General features: G+C 42.0%; 1 protein-coding gene across 1 annotated transcript in view; it reads right to left on the minus strand.

Annotated features, from left to right (window-relative positions):
• Positions 1-24,975, minus strand: part of RHOF (ras homolog family member F, filopodia associated) — an 87,545-nt gene that overhangs the window by 50,052 nt on the left and 12,518 nt on the right. Inside the window, exon 2 of the mRNA XM_069755489.1 lies at positions 4,937-5,024. Coding sequence (XP_069611590.1) covers positions 4,937-5,024 — 88 coding nt within the window. The remainder of the gene's footprint in view (positions 1-4,936; positions 5,025-24,975) is intronic.

Here is a 24,975-nt window from a genome sequence, read left to right on the forward strand (position 1 = left end):
AACAAGTTCTTGCACTCTAAAAAAGGCTTTTTTTCATATCGCTATGAAACACCACCACATTCCCAACTCCCAGGACTCCCATTGATTCTAAGAATGAAGACGTGATGGTGTTATTTTATGTGGTGGCCCACTTGGTCGTTCCCCGAACAGCTGCTCTATGAGCCATTAGATGAGAATTGCAGCACAGTCGGTTTTTTGAGGTCCTTGCATAGCATACATCCCAGATGGCCAACAGGTAGGAAAACTATAAAAAGGGGGCACTGCCATTTCAGCCCCTTGATTTTCTTAATTAGCAGGATTCATAGCATTTGGGATGGAATAGAAAGTGCTAGTTAAGGATTGTATAAAAGTATCCAGTAATTATATTAGAAGTTAATCTGCCTTTGCTTGTTCTATAGGGTAAAAACAATATGCAGAATGTGACATAAAAACGGATATTCATTAATGTGAGCATGCTGAGATGCAAGGCGCATTTTGCAAGAACTTGCCACATTCATCAAGCTGACCATATACTTCCTGTATCATTAGGAGGAAGCATATTGCTAAGTGATGTTGGTCTGTGTGCTGTCAACCTCAGAGCCATTACTCTCTATATATAATTCCATATAAAATCCGCAGATATCCATGTTTTATGTCCACTAAGACTCACCAAGTAATATCTGAACCAAATATGGATAGCCTTCGGGTAGTCTCGGTCAAGCACAGTCATTGGTTAAAGAGAATCTGTCAGCAGGATCAACCCTCCCAAACTGTCATCAATACAGTGGTGTGAAAATGTGTTTTCCCCTACCTGATTTTTTATTTTTTTTTTTTTCCCCATCCTTTGCATGTATCACATGCTTAAATGTTTCAGATCACCAAACAAATGTAAATATTTGACAAAGATAACAAGTAGATTATAATGTGTGCAAAAACTGTAAAGCGCTGCGGAATATGTTAGCGCTATAGAAAAAATAAAGGTTTTATTAAGTAAATACAAAATGAGTTTTTTAAATTATTATTAAGGGAAAAATAAATCGAAACCTACAGGGCCCTATGTGATAAAGTGATTGCGCCCCCCAACCCACCCCTAAATCAAATTAGCTATGGTTTATTCACATCTTTGGGAAGCAGAGTTGAAATTCCTTAACCACACCAAGGAAAAGCCAGGAAAATATTGCACAGACTGGTTTACTACACCACCAATTGCAACTGTCTTATAAACAAACAGTTGTTACACATGCAACCGAAAGCAGGAACAAACATCTGAGTAAGAAAATAAAGACTAGAACACACACAAACATATTGTAACCAGTGGTGAAGCACCGACAATACTGGTCATGTCTATAGTGATGAGCCAATGTGCTCTGATACGGCGTTATCAGCGTGTGCTCAAATAATATGTTTGATTCCCCGCTGCTGCATGTCTCATGGCTGTATGACAGCCGCAACGCATGCAGGGACTGCCTAACAGACAGTCAATCACTGCCAAACACGCAATTCCTGTACGTGTTGAGGCTGTTGAAGAGTCCTGAGACATGCAGCCGCGGGGACTGGAACAGATTTTTTGAGCACACCAAAGATACTTTGTTAGCACATGAGCATTCTCAGATAACACCTTATCCGAGCACATTCGCTCATCACTACATGTCTCAACTCTGGCTCACCCCTAGGTTATATGTGCACACATTGGGTCTTTGCAGCAGCAAAAAAAAAAAAAAAATAATAATCTGCTGCAAGTGCTAGTGTGCAGGCAGGAAAAACGCTGTGTAAAACAGGCACTTTTTTAACGAGCCTCCTTGATACTTTTTTACCCCATTCATTTCAATGGCTGAACAATGCTGCACAAACGCTGAAAGAATTGACATGCTGCAGATTTGGAAAAAAACAAAAACAAAACACTTTGAAGGTGCAAATCTGTCAGGAAACAGCAAGGAGCGTGTGAGAGACCTCAGATCTCACTCACTTGGCTGGTACAGTAAACTGCAACTTTTTTTCCCCATGGTGAAAAACCAGGCAAAAACGCAACATGCGAACAAGCCCTTACTAGGCCACACTTCCACAGAGCGAGCAATACCACACAAAACTGTCTATTAATCAAATCATTATGTCCCTACCATACATGTTTCCTAAACTGGTATTTCCGGTCCAGCGCCATTACTACAGATTAACAACCACGTAAAATATATGCATAAGAATAAGACAATACTGACCAAAAAAAATGCACAATTTCATACAGGTTTTTCTCTCATGGCGTGCGACTCTAGGTATTATATTTAGAAGGAAGTGGAGCTTTCTTTAACACTTTTCTGGTAGAAACTTGTAGCAATACATACAAACTATTTTAAACACTTTAGGCTAAGAATTTAACAGAACAACTTTCAGGAAAGGACATGTTTTTATGAACTCAGCCACTGCAAAACCTCAGGGATCAACATCGCAGTATATTACTAGTTTAGTGCAATTTGGTGATGCCATTCCCACCATCTTAAAGGGGTTGTCCAGCCTTAGGCTACAAATCCACAGTGAGACTGCACGCTGTGAGGATTCTCCGATGCCGGGAGCGGGCGGTCCTGTGAGCACAAGTATGTGATGTACATGCGTCCGGACACATTCTGACTAGAGTATATCTGGCATCGCTCAGTATACTTGTATTGAGCGAGAACGTGGCCATCTAGTCAGTACATGACCGCATGTATGCAAATCACATGACTGTGCGCACCAGAGAATCCTGACAGCTAGAAGTGTGCGGGATGTGAGGATTCCCAGCTCTGCAGTCAGAGGCCGGACTACCCCTTTAACGGCCTCAACAATGGGACGGTCAAATGTAAGGGTTTCACGAAACATTTCACTTTAAATTTACATATGAAAAACATTGATAGACATTGCAGAATTGCTCAGAGCATTAAATCTATAATGTAAGCCACGTCTACAGGATTTACTCTTCATGAGGAGGCTTTTCCCATCTCCTCATTGTTTCTGAAGTGTGGACTTAGTGGCAGAGCGCAGCTGTGCATCTCCCATAGAAATGAATTCAAGTTAGGCCGGGATCACACATACGCGAGATTCGGCATAGCAGAAACGGCATAGCAACGCTGCTGGTATAAATCCAGTTTACTTTTATGGAAATCATGAAAACAGCCACTCGTATTGGCCACAAAAGGCAAAGATGGGAGAAACCTTGGAAGGGAACCTGTCGCCTTGAAAAGTCAGTCCAATCTGCAGGCATCATGTTATAGCTCAGTGTTCCCCAACTCCGGTCCTCAAGAGCCACCAACAGGTCATGTTTTCAGGATTTCCATAGTATTGAAGAGGTGATAATTGCATCACCTGGACTATACTAAGGAAATCCTGAAAACATGACCTGTTGGTGGCTCTTGGGTACTGGAGTTGGGGAACACTTATAGAGCATGAGGAGCTGGGCTGATTGATATATAGTGGTGAGAAAAGATTCAGTATAATTTGTGTCTTCATCATTTAAACCTCTGCTCGTTCTGGGATTTTGGGTCCAGTGGGCGGTCTCATCAGTGACTGACGACTTTCTTTGTATAAGTGTGCATACAGAGTTGGCAGTCAGTCACTGGTGGAAACGCTCACTAGACCTAAATTCCCCCCATTTCCCCCCCCCCCCCAAACAAAAAAAAAGTGATCAAAACTTTTAAGGCTATGTGCACACGATGCAGATTTAGTGCAGGTCTGCAGCGTTTTTTTCCGCGCAGAAAATGCTGCAGAACTGCACTGTGATTTACAGTACCATGTAAATCAATGTGAAAAAAAAAGCTGTGCACATGGTGCAGAAAAATCCGTGCAGAAACGCTGCAGATTTCAAAGAAGTGCATGTCACTTCTTTTGTGCGGATCTGCAGCGTTTCTGCACCCCTCCATTAACAGAAATCCACAGTGGTAAAAACTGCAGAAAATCCGCATCAATTCTGCACAAAAAAAAGTACTAAAAACATAAAAACCGCAGCAAATCCGCAGCTGCTGATTCTGCCAGGAGATGCGGATTTTGTGCAGAAAATTCTGCACCTCTTTTCTTACGTGTGCACATAGCCTAAGGCTAAGTGCACACGTTGCAGAATTACCGAGAAAATTTCCGTGGCAATTCTGCAACTCCTGCCATGGGTATATCGCATGCGGAATTGGCATGTGTTTTCCCAGCGATCTGTAGCATCGCTTGGAAAACTGATTCACAGGTTGGTCACACTTGAAACAGTGTTTGACAAGTGTGACAAACTTCTTACTATTGATGCTGCCTATGTTAAAAATAATGAAATAAAAAATTATATCATCACCTACCGGCGTCCCCGACAGCCTTTACTGCTCCTCGCGATGCTCCGGTCCCAGTAATGCTCTGCAGCAATGACCCCAGATGACGTGGCGGTGTCGCAAGACCGCACGTCATCACAGGTCATTTTCACAAAGCATCCTTGGGAACAGGAGCGTCGCGAGGAGCGGGAAAGGCTGTCGGGGCCGCCGGAAGGTGAGAATATCACTATTTTGTACCAACCGCACATGATCCGCTTACTTCCCGCATGGTGGGCATAGCCACATGTGGAAAGCAAGCGGATTAATGCACTCCTATGTGTGCTGAATCCCCGCGATTCCGCACTTTAATGAACATGCTGCGTTTTTTTCCGGAATGCGATTCCACCGCGGAAAAAAACAGCATGTGCACAAAAAATGCGGTATGCATTCTAATAATAGGATGCTTAATGTATGCATTTTTTCCGCAGTTTTAAGTACAGGTTATGCAGGATTTTTTCTCACAAAACTATCATTCCGCACAGCTCCCCCTGCTCTATAACATGATGCCTGGACAGCATTTCCATGGTAACAGGTTCCCTTTAAACTTGCCGCATAATGTAAAACATTATGGAAATTAGATATAGAATAAAGTTTAAATTCTTGTCATATTTGCAATCTTAAAAATGGGTAACAGAAGATATTCCATTTACCTGCCGTGTCATACAAGTGCAGACCGATTTCCTTGTTGCCAATTGTGATACTTGTGGTATATTTTTCAAAGACAGATGGGGCATATTGCTGTAAGAAGAAACAAAATGGTCAAAAGCTTAATTGAACATAAAAGCAATGGAGGATTGGAAAAGTTAAATTAAAATTAAATTACCGTATTCCAGCATTACTACAATGGTGCACAAACCCCCAGCAAAATAGGACCAAATTTCATCTTTCCAAACCATTGTATAGTATTATTAGAAAGATAACGCTGCTGTCCTCCAAGATCAGATCCCCGCTCAGTTCAGCGGAGCTTCATACACAACCATGGGCAGGTATGGTGCGGTCTCTGGCAGAAAGTAGCCAAGTATTAATAATCCTATACAATTCCTGTACTAGAATCGCCGTACTAAGGTTTCTTTCACATCTTTCAGTCTTAGCAGGGGTTATCCAACACACCTCAAGTTTCCTTGGGGAGCTGAAAACTGCTGCTGACATTGTCCACCTCCTAATGCAGTAATGCACAAGATAAAATGGGAATGGGGGTATGGGTTGGAGAATACATTTTACCCCCCCCCCCTCCAAAGTTACCCAAGAACCCAATATAACCTAGAAGCATCTAAAGGCCTCTCTCAAAATCTAATGTTCATGTGTCCACCATCAGGACAACAATGAACAACTATGGATTGTAAGGCAGATTTCAGATAAAGTCACTGCTTTCCAGAAAGAACATTGCAGCCTGTCTGCAGTTTGCTAGAGGTCACTGGGACAAGCTAGAAATCTGTTGGAACAATAGTTTATGTATGGAGGAGATAAACAGAGCTTTTTGGTTTAAAGGAGAAGTGTTATGTAGGAAGAATGAAAAACGCCATACCATCTGTGAAACATGGTGGTGATAGTATGATGTATTGAGCTTGTTTTGCTGAAACTAGGTCAGTATGACTTACCATCATTGATGGAACAATGAATTCTGAAATAACAAAAAAAAAAAAACTCTGAAGGAAAACATCGGGACAGCAGTCCTTGAGCTGGATTTCTAGAGAATGTGATCTAGGGGGTAACGTTTCTCCTTATGGAGAGTGAAATACCTGCTCTGGCTTGTCAAGGTAAGGAGGCTTATTTGCTGTGCAATGCTCCTCTGGGAATTTTAATATGCAAATTGCCTCTTCAGAGAAAAAGAGGACTTAAACTCTATAGCACCACCTGTTGGAAGTAGCGACCCTACAGGTCACAATCAACCCTTTAACGAGCCCGAAACACCGTGTCTGCGAATTGAGATATGGATTTGGCCTTTATCCTAAGTCATATTGCACGACTCGTTAAAGGGTTGATTGTGACTTGTAGGGTCACTACTTCCAACAGGTGGCACTATAGAGTTTAAGTCCTCTTTTTCTCTGAAGAGGCAATTTGCATAGAGAATGTGATTCATACAAAAAAAAAAAAAAAAAGAAAAAAACACCAACATAATAGCCGTTTTGTAGAGAGGAATTGGCTAAAATTCCTCCAATGTGCAGGACTGATCAACCATTACAGAAAACATTTAGAACCAGTTATTGTGCACAATGGGATTACACCAGATATTGAAAGCACAGGTTTGCATACCTTTGCCACTTTCAGACACGCGATATTGAATAAATTTTCCTCATTTAAGAAAAACAATATATGGCAGTAATATTCGACTCATTTGTTTTACGTGGTTCTCTTAATCTACACTGGAATTGGAAAATCCTGAAGGGTTCACAAACTTTCAATGATTTCAACTTAAACTACTGGCATCAGACCTCACCCCAACGTCAGAAAATAAAACTAAAAGATCCAGAAAGACCGATGAATCGTTGGGCAATTCACAACAAAAAACAAAAACAAGACATGCTGAAACGATACATCTAATTTCCATACAAATACGTTCTGTTCTAGAAGAAAACACTTGTAGAATAACAGAGTTTACTTTGGATTGAAGAGAATGTTTTCTTCAAGTTATTTCAAGCCTAAAGGATCGCTCGATATCCTGCATAGCAACACCCTTACAGATGGACAAATAAAATAATTTTACAAAAGTTTGATGTAGGAGTGAAAAATAAAAAATGCTCAGTAAAGTAAAAAAAAAAAAAAAAAAAAAAAAAGTTATTCTTTTCTTGTAACATCCAGAATATAACGGAACTATCACTTCCAAACCTCAAATACAACGGTCTGTTTCATCTAAATCCAAAGCACAACTTCACCTTAAGGATATGTTCACACGTTACGTTTCTGATGTGTCGTTTCCTAAGGCAAAACCTGCAGACAGCTGGGGGCTGATAAAAGTCTGGGAAGGCCCTTGCAAAACTAAGAACACCGGCACTCAGCAGCCCCAGAGATGGCGCACCATTAGATTCGCCAGTTCTGGCACTTAGCTCTTCCCGATTGCCCTAGTTCGTTGGCAATTGAGGTAATGGTTTTGCAGTTGATGTCAGCTTTTGTAATGTCCATTGACATCAAGCCCAGGAGTTCTTAATGGAGAGGCTTCAGACACCCCCATTACTAACCCTGTAAGTTAAAAAAAAAAAAAAAAAATGTTCCTTATTTGTAAAAAGCACTTTAACAATTATCCTTTTTCCCATTTAATACCATAAAAAAAAAAAAAAAAGTAATCAGAAGGGTCTGCCATAATCCATGGAATGGATGTCCCATGACAATCCCGGGCTGTGATGAGTGTTGACATCAGTAATTTTACCGCTCACCAAGTCCTGGAGTAACCATGTCATAGCCTCTGGATGTAGCAGAGTGGGGGAAGTGTCGTGGGATGACCATACTATGGATTTCAGCGTACCCCATGGATTACTTTTTAATAGTATAAAATGGGTTATCTCCCCACCCAAACTTTAGTGCCACATGAAAGGCACTAAAGGGTGCTAGGTTTATTTTATGGAGGGGGCTTGTTACATTAAATAACTACAAGACATCTATCCTATCTTCTATTTATATCTGCATATAAAATTTGCTTTATTGGTTTGTAAAGTAGCTTTAAATGACAATTACAGAAAAAAAAAAAAAAACGCATGACACTCGCCAGCTTTTCTGCCTGGGAATCTCAGCCAGATGAAATACGCAGAAGTGAGCGAATCATTAGATGCATATATGGGGCAATCAAAAAGTCTTCAAACATAACATAATCCCCATAAAAAAAAAAAAAAACAAACAAACGTTGGTCTGAGTGTTATTGGTGTTTCAGTTTATTGTAATTTTTTTTTTTTTTTTTTTTTTCACAAGGTGGATCAAAAGTGGATGGTCCACAAAACATGGACATGTGAACAGCTTCATAGACTAAAAACACACATTGGGTATGTATTCGGTCCGTGAAAACCAGATGGAACACATGCATGAAAAAATTAGCGCCTGGATGAGATTTATCAAGGAAAATTTTAAATCCGTTTTGCTGAAGCCTGCGGTGCGGATGTTTGCGCCAATTTATAAGTGTTGCAGTGTTTAAAAAAATAAATTGCACCCCCTAATGGAAATTCAATAAAAAAAAAAAAAAAAAAAAAAAAAAAAATCATACATCTGGATGAATATGCCAACTGTCCCAACTTAAAATAGCAGAACAGAACAAAAAAAAAAAAAACTTGTGCAAGAATGATGCAAGTCAGAGGGGGCGACTCAAAGCTTTGCCAAATTTATTGGACAAGAAAAATAAATAAAAATGTGACGTCTGGCTGTTTTACCCCATTCTTGGCAACCCCAATTAAAGAAGAGCGGCAGCATCTGCCATGCTATACATCTTACTCCAGCATAGACTGGAGTAAGATTTGCGGAGAGACGCACATCACTACATGTCTCATCTGCATCCTTAAGAGATATGCACCCATTACCGAATCAGGAGAGTCCACTTCAACATGACCCCACCTCTCTCCCTGTCAATAGAATTGCCGTTCTCCCCCAAAGCTTAACATCTGGAAACAGTCCCAAAGCCTTGAATGGCCCCACCTCTGCCCGCTTAGTTTAGGTCTTTGATATAATCATTAAGTTATAACCTGGTGGAGAATGGCAAATACTTCCCCATGCAAAAGATGGGTGGATAACTAATCTTTTGGGAACCTAGTGGTCAAGGATCAAAGGATCAAAAGTTGACATTTACACCCATGGAGGTCCAGCGACACAACCATTTAGTGATTAACCTCGATTTAAGGGCTCAAAGAAAAAAAAAAAAAAAAAAAACACACCAGAACCCCATACACATATCAAAATGACCTGGCAGATTATGTCAGGAAAAAAAATGATTGTTAAGTTTCAACATCTGATCTTTTTGTTCTCCCGGGCAGGGCTGGACTGGCCATCGGGCACTTCTGGCAAATGCCAGAAGGGCCGGTGCCAGTAGTGGGCCGCTGCACTCTTCCCCTTCCCCCCCTCCCCCCGCCAGTGCCGCTGCCACCGCATTCAACTATACCGGCGTCTATGACGCCGGTACAGTTCAATGCGATGGAGGAGAGAGCGTCTGCTGACGCTCCCTCTCCCATCATTCCCCGCTCTGCCTGGCGCTGACACTGCGGGTGCACCTGCTGAGTCCCGGGCAGACTGCAGCCACCGAGACAGGAGCAGCGAGCAGCACGGGGCACGAGGAGATGTGAGGAGTGTGTTTTTTTTTATACTACTGTGTGGGCAGTGCTGTATACTACTGTGTGGGCAGTGCTGTATACTATTGTGTGGGCAGTGCTGTATGCTGCTACGCGGCTGTGCTATATTATGCAGGCTGTGCTATATACTATGCGGGCTTTGATATATACTATGGGGGCTATATTCTATTCTATGGGGGAGGCCGTGTTATATACTATGTGGCTGTGTTAAATACTATTGCGGGGGTATATTATATTCTATGGGGGAGGCTGTCATATACTATGGGGGGCTGCATTATATTCTATGGGGGCTGTATTAGATTTTATGAGGGATGATTGCATCATACTCTGATGGGGCTGGTGGGCTGTATTCTATTCTATTCGGGGCTACATTATATTCTATGGGGGGCTGTATTCTATTTATATTCTATGAGGGGTGATTGCATCATACTCTATGAGGGGGCTGCATTAAACTGAGGGGGGCTGCATTATACTGTATGTGGGCTGCATTATACTGTATCGAGGACTATGTGGAATACCTTATACTATATGAAGAACTATTGGGTGCATTATACTATGGGAAGTGAATTGTACTACATGGATGACTATGGCGGTGCATTATACTATATGGAGCACTGTGAGGAGTGTATTATGCTATATGGAGGACTATGAGGAGTGTATTATACTATGTGGAGGACTGAGCAGTGTATTTTAATGTATGGAGGACTGAGGAGTGTATTATACTATGTGGAGGACTGAGCAGTGTATTTTAATATATGGAGGACTATAAGGAGTGTATTATACTATATGGAGGACTGTGTGCACATTATAATATATGGAGGACTATGGAGTGTATTTTACTAAACAAATAAAATGCTGCATATTCAGATTGTTTTTGCCGGAACAAAAATCATTGTTCTCAGCAGCACATCGCCGGTGTAAACTGTAGATGTGCTGCTGATAACATGATCCTGTATGGTGATCTGTTAGTGATCTATTAGTGATGGTTCTGTCCCATCATTCTTTCTCAGACTGTGGAAAGAGGCCGGGAAACAAGCGTTGAAGAACTTTAATATTGTCGATCAAACTCATTTAGCGGCCTGAACTCAGTGCATGTAATTACAGCCAAAATGCTTTTGTGTGATCTGCAATATGTCAGCATTTGGGGCCCCATGTTAAACTTTGCCTAGGGCCCCAGTTTGCCTAAAACCGGCCCTGCCTACAAGTGTACAATGATGTTATACAGTCACCATGTGACAAGTGGGCCTGTGTAACTTCAAATGCCAGGGCTGAATTTTAGTCCCAGTCCGGCCCTGCTCCCGGGAGATTAACCATTGCTAATAATCTGGCAGCCGATTACTTCCCTTTTTTCCATTTAAGGGGACTCTGATAGTAAAGAATGACAACCAAATAAAGGTGCACGGTGCATCATGGAGGGGCCGACCATTTGAGTGCACCTTCCCACCTACTTGTTTTCTATCTATAAGAAGCCAGAGCTGTCAATGAAAGAAGAGGGGAGTTTATTATTCTGTATTACAGGAAGGTGGGCTCAAAGTACTCTGATCTGACCCCGTCTGAGCAGTTCATGTGCACAGTCATCATTAATGACACACCAGAAGTACGGGAAAATGTCAGTATTAGGAAACAATCAATGGAACAGACAGTAATGGAAACTAATACACTTCCATATTACTGTACAGAAGTCTCCACGGAAGAAACATGCAAAATGATTCATCTACAAAAGGTACAAACACCAGCCCCACCGGCCACAAGCACTCCCGTGGCTATTGATGATGGGAAGACAGCTGAGCTGTGTGTAAAGAACGGCCTGAAAAGTTTTGTTGGTTTCATTTCCATTTCAACAAGTGAGCGCTAGTAATTAGGTCAAACCCAAAGTCAGAGGAGCAGGATTCAGGCAGCTGGAAAACCGGGGACAGGAGCAGAATAAGAATTAGTCTTCACAGCCAGTGCAGGACAATGCTTGCAGATCAGATGGGCATAGTTGAAGGTGTTCCACAATCTTTAAGATGTGGGAAGTTGAGCTTAGAAGCCGTCTACATGAGAAGAAGTTCTGTGCACATCTGTGTATGAGGAGCAATGTCTGCGGTCACAGCAACCGGCCGCCACAGGAAGCTCTTCTAGTTTTGTGTTATTTCAGATGAAGGTCTGCTGCTGGCAAACAGACTGCATAAAACAAATGTCACTTACAAAGACACTTCTATATCCTTAACACAACACTAATCTTTATTGCATTTTACAGACAAGATTTAATATTCTTCCCTTGATGCATTAAAGTTTTCCAGCAAGAAAGCTGCATATTGGAATCTTTTGAAATTAGGCAAATGGTACGTCATGGTCAATGTCTAATTAAAGGGGACGGAAGACTTCTGACACATGGTGTTATTACAGCTCTTCCTTGGAAATTCTTTTTTATTAGACCATTCACTCTCATGATGCATCGTTTTCTCAGCATCCAAGGCTCACTGATGAATCTAAGCAACAAATAGTAGGGTTGCACCATAATATACAAAGGATGATTACTCTAGAACAGAGGTCCCCAACTCCAGTCCTCAAGGCCCACCAACAGGTCATGTTTTCAGGATTTCCTTTGCATTGCACAGGTGATGCAATTATTACCTGGACAAGACTAAGGAAATCCTGAAAACATGACCTGTTGGTGGGCCTTGAGGACTGGAGTTGGGGACCTCTGCTCTAGAACATTGAAACTGCATTGCTGCCATAGGAAATAGGAAAAAAATAGGAAAGAGCGCTATATAATGTACACATGAAATATTTATCTGCAAAAATTGCTGTGAAAAAAGGAAGGTACTTCGCGCATAGATTGACCAATATACGAGCCCAATTGCCATGTCAAGGCATCCTTCATAAATTGGTTCCCTGTGCTGATATGTCACCTCTCCTGGGCAAAAAAGCCTACAATTTTAGCTGGTCCATTCCTGCCCCATAATCTGCTTAAAATCAACTGTGGCTAATGGGAGTGGGAGTGCACATACCCAAAAGGCTATGATTCAACAGAAAAGAAGGACCATCACATCTAAACTAGTGTGAATCATTGCCTTTTGGACATGTGCACTCCCACGCTATAAATTGTAGGTTTTTTTGCCCAGGAGAGGTGCCATCAGGACAGAGACCCAATCTACGAAGGACGCCTTGACATGGCAATTGGGCTCACATATATTGTCCAATCTATGCGCGAAGTACGGTACTTTCCTTTTTTCATAGCAATTTTTGCAGATAAATATTTCGTGTACATTATATATCGCTCTTTCCTATTTTTTTTTTCCTATTTCCTATGGCAGCAATGCAGTTTCAATTTTCTAGAGTAATCCTTTGTATATTATGGTGCAATCTTACTATTTGTTGCTTATATGCTTTTTTTGGTTGTCGCCTATTCACACTAGTTTAGATGTGCTGTTTTTTTTTTTTTCCTTCATTGATGAATCTGGCTTAATAGCATTAAAATATACTAAAGAAAAAAATTAAAGGAAAAAAAAAAAAAAAAGGAAAAAACTTAATGGTGGCCATGATGGAAATTTGTCAGAACACACTGTGCATCACAGGTTGCTGTGTATGTTCCTGCATATTGGAAAACCAGGAATTGGAGGTATTTTCTAACATAATTACACCTACTACATATTGGGATAGGATTTGGGAATGGGATTACCCCTTTCAGACGTTGGGCGTAATAGTAGGCCCACGCTGGAATCCCTCCCTTTGATGTGGGCTCCGACACTGAGCCCACATCTTTCCCGGCATCATGTGCCTCTAACAGCCGCAGGTGGAATCGTGATCCTCCCTTGGCTGTTAACCCGATAAATGCCGCTGTCAATCTCAGTAAGCGCATTGGAAATCCAGCCAGTGACCTCGTCACGTGATCACGGGTCACCGATGGGTTGCCATAACAACCAGAGGTCTCCAGCAGACCTCTATGGTTGTCATAACCAGATTGCTATGAGTGCCGCCAGGTGGTGGTCACTCAGACAGTGAGCATTTCATCTACATACAGGCAATCTGACATGGAGACTATTGAAGCATGCAAAAAGTAAAAATAAAATGTTTTTAAAAATATTAAAAAAAAAATAAAATATAAAAGTTCAAATCATCCCCCTTCGTCCCATTCAAAATAAAACAATGAAAGCAAATCAAATACAAATCAAACATATTTGGTATCATTGCGTTCAGAATTGCCCGATCTACCAAATATATTTAAAAAAAAAAAAAAATGAATTAACCCGATCACCAAAATGGTATCAATAAAAACGTCAGCTCGGCGTTTAAAAAATAAACCCTCACCCAGCCCAAGATCATGAAAAATGGAGAAGCTTCGGGTCTCGGAAAATGGCTTTTTTTTTTTTTTTTTCAGAAGTTTGGATTTTTCTTTCACCACTTACGGTAAATAAAAAAAAGAACCTAGACGTGTTTGGCGTCTATGAACTCGAAATTACTCGAAAATCATATTGGCAGGTCAGTTTGATCATTTAGTCAACAGTTAAAAAAAAAAAAAAAAACACAACTGTGGAATTGCACTTTTTTGCAATTTTACCACACTTGGATTTTTTCCTGCTTTCCAGCACATGGTATGTTAAAATCAATTGTGTCGTTTAAAAATACAACTAGTCTCCCAAAAAACAAGCCCTCACATAGCCATTTTGACCGGGGAAAAAAAAAAAAAAAAAAAGTTACGGCTCTGGAAAGAAAGGGAGCAAAAAAAACAAAGCCAAAACAATGAAAATACCTCTTATGAAGGGGTTAATTCAGTTGATGAAGCACAGCAATATCCATGGAAAACGATGTAATTTGGTACAAAGTTGAATATGGTAACTAACATGACATTGTTGGTAACCAATACCACGTGACACACACATACAAAAATATATATCTCTGTATTAAGATACCTGAACTGCAATTCTGGCTAAAAATACAAATTGTGATATCTATTCACTTGGTAACAGGGCAGGAAAAAAAATAAGAATATAGTCAGTAAAAGATTTTTAGTAACAGCTGTATAATGGATCAGCAAGTCCCGCACTGAGACATGCAAATCTAAAAGATTATTATTTGTGTTCTCCGGAGATAAACGTTTGCTTGTCACCTAAACCTGCTGCGCAACTTTCCTGCAGTGCGCAGAACATACAGTCCTAATGTCATCAATAACCTGCTTCCGGAATCCCGAGCTTCGCAGTAAATGGGTAATGGTCTGCTGGAGAAATTTCACCTCTACACAAAGAAAATGACGTCACGTCAAATAGCTGCATTCAGAAAATTCTTAGGAGTACAACAGATACCGAAAGCTAGGACATTCAATGGAGTTCAGGTTGTGATAAGAATCTTATCTAGACAGACATTGAACTTTGCTTCCTGCTGCTCTCAATCAGTAATCTATAAGAGCAGATGTCCATGCAAATATGTCAGGATCCATGATATTGTATCCTCTTCAATGCCCATACATTAGCCGAAACACAAACCAATAAAGAACAATGTGCAAACAAAAAGATATATTACACGTTAAGGAGATAATTAACTGATGCAAACTACAATAAGAATATAAATCTAGAATGAAAGTTCACCTGCACCAAATAACACAAAGGCATGATTTTTTTTTTTATATTGTATAATCAAGCTCTTAAAAACATAATAAAAGAAGGGGTGATTGACAACAAAAGCAAAATGGTGAATGACAAAAGCATTTGATGGACACTAGGAATTATACCCATAACTAGGATATCATAAACTAGAACATGGTATAAGAGAATGTCAGGGTAATATGTAAATAACAACAAGCAAAAGGATATTCACTATAATCAAGTGCAAAAATTCTAGAACTTATTCATGATTATTCAATTATTTCGTGACTGCTTCATATTTGGTGTGAACTTTCTTTCTAGGTTTATATTATCTGAGGCATGGAAGGCCGAACTTGGCTTACTTAAAGATCAGGTTTTCAGTTCAATCGCCCTACTTGTAAGGAAAGCCATTTAGATGAAGAGAATACATCATGGAGCTTGTCATCTCCCGATATAAGGTTAGCCTACACATCTAATAAAACGAGGGAGGCAGATTTAACGCCAGGTTTATATCCACTGTTATAGCCGACACGGAACCTATAATTATCCGCCATGCTGGGAAATATGAGAGAAAAACTGCTGCCTTCCACAAAGTTTCACATCATAACCCTCCTTTTGCAGTGCAGACAATACAGGAGCAGAATCCCAGCTGTGATTTTGTATATGTCTCTATAAGCAATGTCTCTGCGCCACACTAACCGCGTGTAACACAGCACCGTGACGCGTGCAGAATGTAGCATGCCTCTAAGCCCACATCCCAGAAATGTATATATAATACATTCCTGAGGAAGGAAAAGAAAACAGATAAATTCCAGTGTTCTCCCAAATACCAATAATTTGCTAGGTATTAGGCCGTGCCTTGCAGCCAGCAAGATGCCATGCCTTGTTTAACTCTTTGATGCAATGTACCCTAGAATACTGAAACTACCTGAAGGATATGCTTTGCCAAAAAAAAAAAAAAAAAAGGGAGCATGAACCGCACATCCCAAAATCATACGTTGATCTAAAGCCGCTAGGCAAAACTTTATATAACTGAATATGAGGTTTTCAGTTTAACATTCTGATCAGACTGTATGAAGCCCACTGCCACTTCACGGCAAACCTCGTAGTGGGTCCTATCGCCCTAACGGAGCGGAGCCGTGCGGTGCCCACCGCCACAGCGGCAATGCACCAGCAGGGCAGACGGCCTGTTGCCCCACAGCACCCATGCTGCAAGACTGAGTCCCCATGACTCCAGGCCGCGCCATCAGCACAAAGCCACAGCAACAATGGCCGCCACACAGCACCAACACCAAAATAAAAGGAGCACTTAAACTCACCTACCTCCAGCTCTTCAGTGAGAGCCAAAATGGGCTAGACCCCTTACTTTGCAGTCTCCTGAAGGATATATTTATGAAAAGAGGACATGACTTGGGTGAAGCTAAAAACTTCCAATTAAAGGGGTTATCCACTACATTTTATAATGTTCCCATCGATTTAAAACTTGTAAATAAGTATTTATTTTTGTAAATACATACTGCTGCCATATGTGCTTCTGAGTGGCGCTATCTCTGACCGCTCAGTCCACATCACGTGACCCGGCTGCAGCCGCCGTAGACATCAGCTGATGTCAAGTACTAGAATGCTTTGCTTCACCCATGCGTGACCCAGTTGCGTGCACCCCACCTGATTGGGCAGTGGGTGGAGTTTCACGGCACAACACCGCCCAGTATCCAGAGCCGCTTTCCCTCTCTCCTCTGCCTTCATTCACTTGTATTGATCTGCATCAGTAACACCTAACGAATATCGATTGTTTGACATCGCTCGCTGTGCAGCCCTCAGACATCTGTGAATCACGTACATGTTCTATCCTGGTTTTTCATACATAAAACAAATTATTGTTAGTGATGAGCGAGTGTAGTCGTTGCTCGGGTTTTCCAGAGCACGCTCGGGTGGTCTCAGAGTATTTGTGAAATTGTGACTGCTCGGAGATTGTGTTTTCCTTGCCTCAGCTGCATGATTTACGGCTGATAGCCAGGCTAAGTACATGTGGGGGTTGCCTGGTTGCTAGGGAATCCCCACATGTATTCAAGCTGTCTACTAGCCGCAAATCATGCAGCTGCGGCAAGGAAAACAATCTTTGAGCAGTCACAAATACTCAGAGACCACCCGAGCAACGAGTATACTTGCTCATCACTAATTATAGTTTTGTTTTTTTTACACAAGAAATAAATACTACGCCACGTCCATTTTTGATCCGAATAAGGGATTAAAACTACCCATAGAAGTAAATGGGTCTTAAGATCATAGAAAGCACAGGGATGGTATCAGAAGCTTTGTAATTTCATTCTTCCATCAGTGAAAATCGCTGATTAATGCACGGATGGTAAAAATGGACACGGGCCAAATATTGATGAAATCAGATGTCCATGTTTTTGTGTACGAGAAAACACACAAATGTGTGAATGAGGCCCAAAGGCCCGCTAACACTTGCCGCCTAGGTTTGTTCTTTGTTCATAGAATATCTTTGTTACCAGCACTAGAGATGAGCGAATTTGTTCGGGTTCCCTCGGGTTGTTCGGCAAGCTGCAGAGGGAACCTGGATCGCTCCGGACGATCAGTTGACCGGCTCTGCAGCTGCATATGTCGCGGCTGTGTCACAGTCATGACAAATGCATGGAGAGCCTGTGTGTTGTGACTGACACAGCCGTGACACATGCAGCTGCGGCACCGATCAGCTGATCTGCCAGCCCGATCCATGAAGCAGGGTTACCTCTGCAGCTTGCCGAATAACCCGAGCAAATTCACTCATCTCTAATCAGCACCACAATTCCTTTTTACACAGGATGATGTCCTGATAACGATAATTTTAAATACTGGAACGAAAGAAACAATTACCAGAAGAATAAGCATTTTGCTTGCTAGTTAAGATTTATTTATATAGCACCATTGATTCCATGGTGTTAGTTGATTACCAGCTTGTAAAAATAAGGAATCAAAAACAAGAAAAAAAGCGACTACAAAAGTCGCAGCCAGCTCACCAACCAGACCATCGAAAGCGGAGCACGGGAGCCCGTCCTGATCAAGACTGATCTGGAGTTGGAGTGTCTACTGTGTTGTAAAAATAATCATCCGACAAATTCCTGATCAGCTAGTCTTAATATCATTAGATTTGCTATCAACTGATGTTTTATGCACACAAAACCAGCATATTAAAATTGTCTGATTGTTAAATGCTGAACAAAATACTGCCAATCGTATTTGAAAACCTAAACCTGGAGAGGGTCTAAAAGACAAACGAGGTGTTAATATTTCCAATAAGTTTTTACAGTGTTTACGTTTTTTTCCTTATCAGTTTACAAATACTGGTGCAAAATATTAAAAACTATATACTTTAAACTTTGGGCCCAATATTCTGCTTTGGAACTTTCTACAAATCCACAGCGATTCCGCATGGGTTACATGTGAATTTGTATCGTTTCCACAGCTGTGAAATTGAAAAGCCACAGGTGGTTTGGATAAAACTTTTGCTACACGTGAATGGAGTTTTATTCGATCACCCATGACCGCACCACAAGAGAGGATCACCCACCAAGAGGGGCCTTCAATTAGGGTTATAAACTACAACCCTAAAAAAATACAAGTCTCAGCTCTCGGGGGCCCTGTATAGTTGAGACTTGGCAGGTACCTATTAGGTATCGAGATTCATTAAAGCCTCCTTAAGATCTAGAACCATTTAAAAGAAACTTGGTACCATGGGATTTAAATGTAGTACTGAGAGACTTAACTGACATACTGTTGGAACCCATAGAGTCAGCAACCCTGAAAAATTATTTCCTTCAGCCTTGCTAGTAGCATTAACTTCAGCCAGGAGTGTTAGTGATAGGCCGGGATCACACATGCAAGAAATACGGCCGAGTCTCACATGTTAATACCTGGCACTGCACCCGGCACTCGAGAGCGGAGCGTGCGGCTGCATGTATTGCTATTGTAACGCCCAGGAGACCGGGATACCCAGCACCGGACCAATGGAGTCTGTCTCTTGAGGGGGATGTCACGGGTGGCTTGACCCGGTGCTGTGGCCTCAGGCAATGCAGTGTGTAAGGGGTATCATGAGGGGACAGGCCATTACTTGATCAGCAGCAGATTCTCCCAGCGGTGACGATCCCGATCCTGGATAGATGGCTATTGTCCAAATGAAAGACTGAGGCACTGAAACGTTTAACCAGTTTACTTCAACATAAAGGGATTTACAACCAGTCCTGTCACCGGAGTCTGTATGGGAACTCTGAGTTACTTTGACCCTGCCGGGGTCTTCGCCTCTTATTGTGCGCAATTTCTGTGTGGCCCTGCTGCTGTATGTGAACTGGCTGCCGGCCCAATCTGTCCCCTCCGGGTCCTGGTTCGACGGGCAACCCGAGTCCTTTTATCGGTTTACCCCCTCTGGGAGTACCGCTGAACTCTGTGTCTGTTGCTGCGTCCGGCCCTAGTGAAGCCGATATCACCTCACGTTTTTCCGGTTGCTGTATTATATATAATGAATACAGCCACGGATCCGGTATCCGTCTTTGCGCCTGTTCTGGGTAGTGATTAATGCTACCCGGTTCTCACAATGTCCTTTTTCTCTGTCCCTCTTCTCCTCAGGCCGGTGATTTAGGCCTGGTAACAGTCACAGGGCTGTTAGAGATTCAACTGTATGACCTCTCACTTTCAGCTCCTTAGCCCAACTGCCATTTCTTCTCTCAGACCAGAATGGATCAAGGGGAGTCTCTGGAGCTCCCCCTTCTGGCCGGAGGTGGTAGTGCAGTCTTGCTATTTTAGTATTTGTACTTACTGTCAGTAACTATTTTTGTGGCAAATACCCCTAGGGGTGCCACATTATTAACATGCGAGACTCGGCCGAATTTCTCTAGCCAGGCCCTTTACATAGCCCCACCATTTACACAAATCCTATATGATAGGGTAATCTTTAAACTGGATCTGGCCTATCTTCCTAAGTTCACAAGTCTGGTCCATAGACTATAAGAAGTTGCCCATCTTTCCTTCTGTCCCAATCCGAAGAACCAGAAGACTGAGAAGTTGCATACATTAGACCTTAATTACACATCTCCAAAGTAGCCTTCAGCTACCAAAGAGTGTAGAAAGGATAATAATAATAATCTTTATTTTTATATAGTGCTAACATATTCCGCAGCGCTTTACAGTTTTTGCACACATTAATATCACTGTCCCTGATGGGGCTCAGTCTAAATTCCCTATCAGTATGTCTTTGGAATGTGGGAGGAAACCGGAGAGCCCGGAGGAAACCCATGCAAACACGAGGAGAACATACAAACTACAAGATGTTGTCCAAGGTGGGATTAGAACCCAGGACTCCAGCGCTGCAAAGCTGCATTGCTATCCACTGAGCCACAGGTTTTTTTTAATCCATTCAGGGCTCTAAAAAGATGTAGAGCCTCAAAACCTATTGCAAGATGGATTAGGGATGCCATTTCTCTAGCCTACTTGTCAATCAGCAGGGAAGTGGCAGAAGGTTGAAAGGCTCATTCCACTCAGGCCATGGAGACCTACTGGGCTGACAAAGCAGCTGGCTATAGGAGATCTGTAGGGCCGCTACCTGGTCCTCTCAGTCTACATTCTATAGACACTATACAGGTCCTTCTCAAAAAATTAGCATATAGTGTTAAATTTCATTATTTACCATAATGTAATGATTACAATTAAACTTTCATATATTATAGATTCATTATCCACCAACTGAAATTTGTCAGGTCTTTTATTGTTTTAATACTGATGATTTTGGCATACAACTCCTGATAACCCAAAAAACCTGTCTCAATAAATTAGCATATTTCACCCATCCAATCAAATAAAAGTGTTTTTTAATAACAAACAAAAAAACCAACAAATAATAATGTTCAGTTATGCACTCAATACTTGGTCGGGAATCCTTTGGCAGAAATGACTGCTTCAATGCGGCGTGGCATGGAGGCAATCAGCCTGTGACACTGCTGAGATGTTATGGAGGCCCAGGATGCTTCAATAGCGGCCTTAAGCTCATCCAGAGTGTTGGGTCTTGCGTCTCTCAACTTTCTCTTCACAATATCCCACAGATTCTCTATGGGGTTCAGGTCAGGAGAGTTGGCAGGCCAATTGAGCACAGTAATACCATGGTCAGTAAACCATTTACCAGTGGTTTTGGCACTGTGAGCAGGTGCCAGGTCGTGCTGAAAAATGAAATCTTCATCTCCATAAAGCATTTCAGCCGATGGAAGCATGAAGTGCTCCAAAATCTCCTGATAGCTAGCTGCATTGACCCTGCCCTTGATGAAATACAGTGGACCAACACCAGCAGCTGACATGGCACCCCACACCATCACTGACTGTGGGTACTTGACACTGGACTTCAGGCATTTTGGCATTTCCTTCTCCCCAGTCTTCCTCCAGACTCTGGCACCTTGATTTCCGAATGACATGCAAAATTTGCTTTCATCAGAAAAAAGTACTTGGGACCACTTAGCAACAGTCCAGTGCTGCTTCTCTGTAGCCCAGGTCAGGCACGTCTGCCACTGTTTATGGTTCAAAAGTGGCTTTACCTGGGGAATGCGGCACCTGTAGCCCATTTCCTGCACACGCCTGTGCACGGTGGCTCTGGATGTTTCCACACCAGACTCAGTCCACTGCTTCCTCAGGTTCCCCAAGGTCTGGAAACGGTCCTTCTTCACAATCTTCCTCAGGGTCCGGTCTCCTCTTCTCGTTGTACAGCGTTTTCTGCCACATTGTTTCCTTCCAACAGACTTACCATTGAGGTGCCTTGATACAGCACTCTGGGAACAGCCTATTTGTTGAGAAATTTCTTTCTGGGTCTTACCCTCTTGCTTGAGGGTGTCAATGATGGCCTTCTTGACATCTGTCAGGTCGCTAGTCTTACCCATGATGGGGGTTTTGAGTAATGAACCAGGTAGGGAGCTTATAAAAGCCTCAGGTATCTTTTGCATGTGTTTAGAGTTAATTAGTTGATTCAGAAGATTAGGGTAATAGGTCGTTTAGAGAACCTTTTCTTGATATGCTAATTTATTGAGACAGGTTTTTTGCGTTATCAGGAGTTGTATGCCAAAATCATCAGTATTAAAACAATAAAAGACCTGACAAATTTCAGTTGGTGGATAATGAATCTATAATATATGAAAGTTTAATTGTAATCATTACATTATGGTAAATAATGAAATTTAACACTATATGCTAATTTTTTGAGAAGGACCTGTAGATTAACTATGGGTGCTTCTGCTGATCTCACCTTTGGGCGAAGGGTCCTACAGGCTGTAGTCCTTCCCTGAATTATATATTTTCAATCTCTGCAATTTTCTCATGGTGCCGTCATGGGTGATCGAATAAAGTCTTAGTTACTGGTAACAGGATTTTTGTGAACCCATGACAGACAGCATCATTCTCTCCTGTCCTCTCTCTTGTATTGTACTGTAGCTTGCTTTGTGTTAGCCATATATAAAAAACAATAAAATCTTCCACATTTGGAGATAAGGTGACCAAAGTATGGAGTGCCGCCATATTGTGCCACTATGCACCATTTCCTAGTCTCCCTTAGCATCTCCCTGTAACATAACATCTTATGGAGGAATGCTTTTACCATTAGTCACTGCATAAAAGTCACAAGACTAGTAAAAATTACGCCTCACATTTACAACATTTATGGCTGAGAGCTTTACAGAGATTGGTCTCGGTCCTGGTGACGCTCACAATCAGTAACAATTCCATCTCACACACAGCCAACGAAACGCAATTACGGTAGTTTCAGAGAAAAGAATTAAGTAAAGCTATTGGAATGGACCACTCAATCACCGGACCTGAATCCAATAGAAATTTTATGGAAAAAACTAAAAGCTCAGTTCAAAGAAGGACCCCACAGGACCTTCAGGATTGGAAGAATGTTTGCATGGAAGAATGGGCAAAAAAATCCCACCTGAACAATGCACGCGACTAGTTTCTCCACATGGGAAGAGTCTTGAAGTTGTCATCACCAACAAAGGCTTTTGTACAAAGTATTAATTACATTTTAGTACCATATATACTCGAGTATAAGCCGAGATTTTCAGCCCATTTTTGGGGGCTGAAAGTCCCCCTCTCGGCTTATACTCGAGTCATACCCAGGGGTCGGCAGGGGAGGGGGAGCGGGGACTGTCTAATACTCACCTGCTCCTGGCGCGGTCCCTGCACGTCCCTGGTTCGCCCGGCGCCTAAGTTTCTTCCTGTACTGAGCGGTCACATGATACCGCTCATTACAGTAATGAATATGTGGCTCCACCTCCCATAGGGGTGGAGCCGCATAGTCATTACTGTAATGAGCGGTACCATGTGACCGCTCAATCCAGGAAGTAGCTGCGGCGCCGGGGAAACAGGGACTGCACGGCGCCAGGAGCAGGTGAGTATAATGGGGAGGGGGAGCGCTGCACGATATTCACCTCTCCTCGTTCCAGCCGCCGCTCCGTCTTCAGCGACTTCTGCAGTGACGCTCAGGTCAGAGGGCGTGGTGACGTGGTTGTGTGCGTCCTCTGTCTGAACGTCAGTGCAGCAGACGCTGAAGACGGAGCGGCAGCCGGAAAGAGGAAAGGTGAATATTTAAAGTGTCGGGGGCCTGAGCAACGAGAGGCGAGTATGTGTTTTTTTTGTTTTTGTTTTATCACAGCAACAGCAAATGGGGCAAGTGTCTGTATGGGGCATCTTATGGGGCCATAATCAACATTTGTGCAGCACTATATGGGGCAAATGTCTTTATGGAGCATCTTATGGGGCCATAATCAGCATTTGTGCAGCGTTATATTGGGCAAATATGTCTATGGAGCACCTTATGGGGCCATTATTAACCTTTATGCAGGATTATATGGGGCATATTTTAATATGGAGCATCTTATGGGGCCCATCATGAACTGTATGGAGCATTATAATCGAGCTCCTGATTCAATATGGATATTCAAACACACTTAACCTACTGAGGTCTCAATTTTACTTTTACTGGTATGTATTTTTATTTTTGAAATTTACCAGTAGCTGCTGCATTTCCCACCCTAGGCTTATACTCGAGTCATTACGTTTTCCTAGTTTTTTGTGGCAAAATTAGGGGGGGTGGGGGTCGTTTATACTCGGGTCAGCTTATACTCAAGTATATACGGCAAGTGTGTTCAATACTTTTTCCAGGTGTCATTTCTTATTATTACACATAAATTAAGTTATGGACACCTACGGTTTATTTCTGAGCCTGTGTGGATTACAGGGCTGTGGAATCGGAGTTGTGGACTGGTGTCCATTTTGGTGGAGACAGAATAAAATGGACTTAATTCAAATAATAAATTAGGTTCAGTAGTACAATGGAGGATGTGCTGTAAATGTTTTCATAAGAATTTGGGAAAGTATTGAAATATAAATGTCTGTTGTGTTCCTGATCCAAGGATCTCTGCTTTTACTTGAGATGAATCTGTACTGCACTTTATGTACATGCTCAGCAGTGAGGCAGTGCTGTGGAATCGGAAGGCATGGAAATTGAGGAGTCAGAGTAGGTGGTTTGGCTTACAGCCCTGGTGGATTGCATGGGTTGTTACCGGCATTTACCGGTACTTATTTTACCCGCTGTATATCACAAGAAATGCACAGGGGTAAGACAGGACTAAGGTAAAAAACAAAAAAATACTTTAACTGCTACAGGTTATGAAAAAAAGGCCTCATTCATAATGATATGACTGGTCATGCTGTGGCTTTGTCTGCAGCAGCCTTGTGCCACCACGGTCCTTTACACGGTTTCCTTGCACAATTACTTAAAGAAGCATTAGGCTATGAGCACACGTTCAGGATTTTTAGCATATTTTCGGTCGTTTT

The sequence above is a fragment of the Ranitomeya imitator genome, chromosome 1 (genome assembly GCF_032444005.1).
Source record: "Ranitomeya imitator isolate aRanImi1 chromosome 1, aRanImi1.pri, whole genome shotgun sequence".
In the NCBI taxonomy this organism is placed as follows: Eukaryota; Metazoa; Chordata; class Amphibia; order Anura; family Dendrobatidae; genus Ranitomeya; species Ranitomeya imitator.